The sequence below is a fragment of the Grammomys surdaster genome, unplaced genomic scaffold, assembly GCF_004785775.1.
Source record: "Grammomys surdaster isolate TR1022 unplaced genomic scaffold, NIH_TR_1.0 125793, whole genome shotgun sequence".
Classification (NCBI taxonomy): domain Eukaryota; kingdom Metazoa; phylum Chordata; class Mammalia; order Rodentia; family Muridae; genus Grammomys; species Grammomys surdaster.
The window spans coordinates 1,146,483-1,153,037 of record NW_021620624.1 but is presented as its reverse complement, the minus strand read 5'-3'; the positions used below and the strand labels follow the sequence as shown (position 1 = coordinate 1,153,037).

General features: G+C 45.3%; 1 protein-coding gene across 1 annotated transcript in view; it reads right to left on the bottom strand.

Moving 5' to 3' along the window:
* The window catches only part of Fam47e (family with sequence similarity 47 member E), a 38,698-nt gene extending 32,650 nt beyond the window's left edge, over positions 1 to 6,048 (bottom strand). The window contains exons 1-2 of the mRNA XM_028789204.1: positions 6,011 to 6,048; positions 5,850 to 5,933 (exon numbers count right to left, since the gene is read on the bottom strand). Coding sequence (XP_028645037.1) covers positions 5,850 to 5,933; positions 6,011 to 6,048 — 122 coding nt within the window. The remainder of the gene's footprint in view (positions 1 to 5,849; positions 5,934 to 6,010) is intronic.
* Between the last annotated feature and the right edge of the window lie 507 nt (positions 6,049 to 6,555).

The window sequence follows — 6,555 nt, the reverse complement described above, 5'->3', positions numbered from 1 at the left end:
CTGCACACTGGAGCTGGTGAACCGTGCTTAGCTGCACACTGGAGCTGATACATTTCTATAATTCCCCCTGGAGTAATCTGAAATCTCCGTTCCTCTGGAACAATCAGAAAGCTTTCAAAGTTCTAGATGACTAGACAAATGTTTTCATGGAACCACAATGGGATGGTTGGGCTAACGCAGTTTACCTTAGGTGAGCCATAGATCCCCCTTCATTTCCCCTCCCCTTTCTGACTTGCACACGGCCTCTGTCACTGCTTCTTTCCCCGCCAGGCCCCCTCTTGCAGGGAGCAGTCAGGCCATGGAGGTAAGATGGATGGGACAGATGGCACATGGGAAGGAAGATGATACCAGATCTAGGATAATCAGGCATAACTAATGCCAAACCAGGCCTCAGATCCTGAGGCGTCTGATGACCTAACTCATGCCAGCTTGCCTTAGGTGTTTTGAGAGCTGGTGTTATCCTCTGAAGCCTTTTCTGCCTGTAGTCCCTGTCATCCATAATGGCCCTTTATACCAAATCCAATCTTTGCTGTAATCATCAAACATTTTAAAGAGATTCTAGCCTGGTCCTCAGTGGTTTCCAGTGAACACTAGAACTTCTTTGCCGTATGTAAGTGGGTGTGTGTGAGCAAGGAGCCTAACTTCACTGCGTTATGAAAATCTAGATGAAAGGACCAAAAAAAAAAAAAAAAGAGTTTACAGAAAGCTTCTCCCCACCTTCAATAACCACTCTCCAAGCAGCTGAAGGTACAGGCATGCTAGGCCACATCTCATCTTGGAATTGATAACCAACCAGCTCTACCAATTAGCAGTAACTTAAACACTCAAGAGTTGGGGGTCGGTATGGTGCTGCTATGTATTCAAATGCTGCTATGTATTCTGTACCCCAAGATCTGGTTGCCTCAAGATGTGTAAATTCCCACATATAACAGCTTTGGTTGTGCAATCCTTGCTCCCCAATTTAAAACCATTGGTTAAATAAAGGTGGCTACAGCCAATTACTGGAGGGAATAGGTAGGTAGGTTTGCAGTTATCTGGCTGGGAGTTGCAGGTAGACACCAGGAGGTGAAGGAGGAGAAAGGAGGGAAGAGACGGAAGACTGAGAAGGCAGAAGGTCTCCATGAGATGTGCCGAACCAGCAGCATGTACCTGAGTGAAAGGTACCCCTCCCTCCCAGGACAGACTGCTGGAGCAGAAATAGCCCAGCAAGACCCAAACAGCAAGTATTTTGGGGAGCACAGTTAGGGAAGTATCCAGTCTAGCATTAGAGAATGAGATCAGGGGTAACCCCCAGTAATTGCACAGAGCTAAATAATAAATCCCTAGGACTCTGACTCAACTAGGGAGCTAGCCAGGTCATATTAATAGTTAATAGTTCACTAAAAACCATTTTACACCCAAGCCCTTCCTAAAAACAGAGAAGGTAACAAATGTTTTTGCTTAAATACAGCCATACATCTCAAATGGGAGCTGTCTACTAATTTGAGACTCAGAATTCTGAAACTGGCAGAAAAGATTCAGTCTACCTAGCTCACTCCTGGTTCTGAGGGGTTAGGCATGTAGAGGGCGGGCTTTCCTTTACTCTACTCAGCTTCTCATTGTTAAAGTGTTTAACCCTGTATTGTCTTATTTATTTGTTTGTCTGTTTATAGATTGATTCAGCCTCCTATAGCCCAAGTTACTCTCAGACCAGCCTTGTAGAGGACAACTTTACCTTCAACTTCTGAGCCTCTTGCCTCCGCCCCTCCTGAACACTGCAATTATAAACATGCTGGGGATTGAGCCCAAAGCTGTGTATCAGATAAGCACTCTGCAAACTGGACTACATACACCCCCATCCTCAACCCTTCACATTTCCTTAAGCCTGTGAATAATCTTTCCTGACTAAAAACATAAAACTAAAAGCATTTCTCCTAAAGGTCTACAGTTCCCCACAGACAATATATATAATATATTGAGATTTACCCTAGAGAAATGAAAATATATGTTCTTGCAAAAACACGTACATAAAGGTTTATGGCAACTTTTTATGTAATAGTCAAAAACTGAAAATAGCCTGGCATATCTTCAAGTGAATAAAGAAACAAACTGGGTTTTATTTGAACACACTCCTTAGCAATGAAACAAACATGTGATGGGCGTGCACATCTTGGATGGATCTCACAAGCTTTATGGGTGAAAAGGAGCAAATATCAAAATATCAAAAGATGCTATTCTAGCTTGCTTGCATTATTTATTTTTAGTCTCTTTTATGTTTTTACCACATTCCCTGGACCTGAAGTTACAGGCATGTGCGGGCTCCTGACACAGGTTCTGGGAACCCAACCCCATTCCTCTCGAAAAGCACTGAGCTCTCTTAATTTGCTGAGCCATGTCTCTAGCCCTGGCTAATATTCTTAAAGTGCTTAAAATTACAGAACGGGAGAACAGATTTGTGGTTGTTGAGGAAAGAAAGACTTAACAATGAAGGTCTCACAAAGCAGTTCCTGTGTGGTGGATTGGTGTAAAATATCCCCCAAAGGTTCTTGTGTTTAAACACTTGGTTGTTTTGAAGTTGCGGAACTTTTAGAATGTGAAGCCTTGCTAGCCTGCAGGATAATGGTCTGGCTCTGCTTCTCATTCATTTGTGCTGCCAATCTCCTAAGATATGAGCAAGCCATGTCACAAGCCCTCATCTCTGTGGATGGAGCTGCTTGGGATGCCTACCTTCCCCACCAACATGGACCAATACTTCCCAAAATTATGAGCCAGAACCAGTTCTTGTTTCTTGACAGTATTCTTCTACGGCTATGAGAAAGGTCATAAAGCAATTGGAATCCTGAAGTACATATGAGCGTTTTACAGAAGTCGAGCTGATGAAATGCAAAGATTTTATTTAACCACTATATTGTCCCAAAGCTGCTGTCCTGATTTGGTGGTGGGCTACAAATGTGTAAGACAGCGCCATTGGAAACAGCTCCAGAAGGCTATATGGGATCTTGGACATTTGCACTTTCTCCTGAGTCTACAATTATTTTGAAGCAAATAAGTTTCAGACGGAAGGATTTTGCAAAGATTCCCAAAGCGTTCATAATTGCAGAAAGAGTACACTGAGTTCTGTGTATTGCCAGTCCCAAGGGCCCTCGAGAACCTACAGAGCTGACTCACTGATTCGAGGCCAATTCACAGTAAGAAAACAAGAGTGCAGGGAGCTGGGTGTACTGCTAGACATCTAATCCTTGGGCTCTGGAGGCTGAGGCAGGAGACCACCAGCTTACGGCTAGCCTAGGCTACATACTGAGCCTTTCTGATTCTAGGCTTAGTCACCACACTGAAGAAGCACCTCTTCACCAGCTAAAAAAAAAAACGCACTCTCAAGGATTCAGCAAGAGAAAAATAAAAGCCTCTTTCTTTCCCGCCCTACTAACCTTTCAAAGTAGTAGCCTGCCTTACCAGGAAGCTAGCTCCTGCTAAGGGTTCTGCTTGATTAGGGCTTCCAACTGGAGGGCTAAAGACTCTCAATATCATAGATGCCATAAACTGAACACAGGGAACTAGGGGTCCCAGAGTATCTGATGAACTCCAAGAAGGGTGTGTCTGTGTCTAAGGCAGGCACTCAAGAGTCCTAGGCTAGGACAGCCTCTCCCCCTGGGGGTTTGTGGCAAAACCCAAACAAACTGAAAAGACTGTGTCATTCCAGCACTAGACCTTTTGCTCTATTACAATAGTGAGGGGACACGGAGTAAAACAACTCCTAGCAGCGAGGTCTACCTCCGCCCCAGCCCAGGGGACCCAGGTCCCCTGCAAGCAGCTCCAAGAGCACTGTATTTACCACCCGCAGTTCCGGCGCTCCCTCCGCAGTCTCGGAGCCAGAGTCGTGGGCTGGAGCCGCTGCCCACGCTCCGCCATGACTGCCCGCTGCAGGACTACTGCCGGGTCTTGAGTGGCAAGTTCCCCCACAGCGTCCCGAGTCGCTAGGAGACCAGCACAGCCCTGAGCTGCCCGGACCTGCCCAGTTTGGCCCGCAGCAACCGAGGTGCCTAGCATTACCCCAACATGATCCGAGCTGGGCTGACATTCTATTGCTGGGGATACAGGATTGACCTGGGAGAGAAGGATCCAGGCCTCGATTTAGTCAGATTTTATCCTGGTGGAAAAGTACTGAAAAAAAATATCCGAGAAATGTACTGGAGACTGAAAGAGGATGTTTGTTGTTGTTGTTGTTCATTTTTTAAACAAATGTTTACTGCAGAGAAGCAACCAAGCAGGAAAGAGAGAAAGAGGGGAGGGGGGCAAGAGGAGGGAACCAGGGAGCCAGGAGGAAGCGGGGTGGGGAGGTAACAGGAGCTAGCAGGAAGAGGCTGTATTTAGTGACCGATTGGTGTCCAGCCAGCCAGGATCCCTTTCAGTTCTTGTGTTTTTAAATTGGTCAACTTCAAGCCACTTTGGTGCGTCCGATTCCTACCATCCTGCTAGCCTGGTCAACAAGGTCTCATGTAAACATCAGTTACTGGAGAATGTGTTTGTTTGATGTTTCCTTGCTACTTCAGAGCGTCCTGATTTTCATGAAAACTATTCCTTTGAGAAGGTGCCCACTGAAGCCTCTTTTGTAAGTTAGCTGCACACTAAAATTAGCTAGGAATACACAAATTCTCCCTTAATGAACACTTCCGAAGACCCAGATTAAAGGAGAAGGTCACTCTAGAAGGGTTACCAAAAATGCTGACCACAACAAAAAGCTAGACACAAGCCACCTTAAACCACACATAAGCACTGATCATTTATGCCTTTTTCAGAGCCACTGAGTACTATTCTTACTTATTTTAATTTTATGTGACTGTTTGTCCATACGTATATTCCCGCAGAGGCCAGAAGAGGGCGCCAGATCCCCTAGAACTTGAATTATGTGTGGTTGTGAACTGCCTGACATAGGTGCTTGGAACAGAACTCCTTTCAAAACAGCAAGTGCTCATGCAACTTTTGAGAGACTGGGTAGTCTTTTGGTCTTTCTACTACGAGTTAAAGCAACGTGTGGACCTCACCATGCAGCTACCTACTCTTAAGCTCTGCGGTCTCCTCTAGAACCATGGACCAAAGTAAAGCACTACTCCTTATAAGTTACCCAATCTCAGGTATTCTGTTATAACAGAAAAGAACTAAGATGAAATGGTTTTCTTAGTACCATCATACTGGGGGTTAGGATTAGGATTTCAACATAAAGGAAACGGGTGCAAATACTCAGGCCACAGCACATGGGAACTTTCAAGGAATTCTACAAATGCTGGTGAAATTTGGGCTGGGTTTCTAAGGACTTAGGGAATAGAGCCAGGACAAACAGACATAAGTAAAAGTAAGCCCGGGTCACACACGTGTGCACTGCTGTTCTTTAAGCCATCCCAGGCTTCACTGGGTAGCTGCTGTGTCTAACCTTTGCTCTTCATAGATTGTCTTCTATCCACTTACTGCATGATAGAAGCATGGTCGGGAGAAGTCAGACACAGTCGCAGTAAAAGAGAACAACAACAAAAACCCCTTTTCAGTGGCTACAGGCCCTGTCTTAAAATAAAACCAAATAAATAAATACATTTCTTTTAACAATTATAAAATAATTTAAACCTGAATAGATCATGTGACAGGTTTCTGTTGGTTGAGGGTAAGCAACTTCATCTCTCCAAATTATTTCAGGTATGTTCTCCGTTTCAGATGTGGTCACCGCCCCAGTCTTGTTTTGGAGCCATGCTAAGGCAGAAAGACATGGAGGACAAGCTGCTCACCCCCCGGCAGCTAGGGTGCAGACACCAGAAAACTGAGCCAGGGAGACACTCACATGACCTAGTCCCTCGGTCAGGGCCATTCTACTTGGAACTCACCAATGGATTAATCCCTTGATTACATCAGCGCCTCCTGTCCGCTCTCCTTTCACGAGGGCCACTATCTGGGGACTACATAAGAGTCTTTAGCGGGTGGAGGAGGCAATTTATACCAGTCACAGCACCTTTGGACCTAGGAAGGGGGAAAATGGAATCTGTACCTTTCCTCTAGTCTAAAGCCCACGTGGCATCTGACCATGTTCCCTGAGCCTCTCTGGAATGGTTTAACCTCTAGTGTCCTGTATTGACCCAGATTTGCTCAGTTAACTTAAAAATTGTTGCTTGGGTACATTTTTAGTTGTACCTGTGTCCCACAGTGAAGTGCTTATCCAGCATCTGAGGGCTGGGTTTAATCCCCAGCAAAAGAAGGAGGAAAGAAAAGGGGAAGGAAGAATGTGAAAGGGGGAGCTCTAGTTGTTTGGTAAAGAAATATGCTCTCTCACTGGCGGGGGTGGGGGGGATGGGGGAAGGATTGTGGGAGGGGTGACCAGGAGGGGGGCAGTGAGTGGAATGTAAAGTAAATATGTAAAAAAATAAAGTTAAATTAAAAAAAGAAAGATAAGAAAGAAGTATGTTCTTAGCCTCAATGAAGAATGTTCCAGACTCTTCAGGATTGGCAAGTGCCTCAGCTACCTTGCGAGCTCCCTTGAGCTGGACCACACATATTACTGTGTGTGCTACCTAGCAGCAGGTGGGATCCCATGGG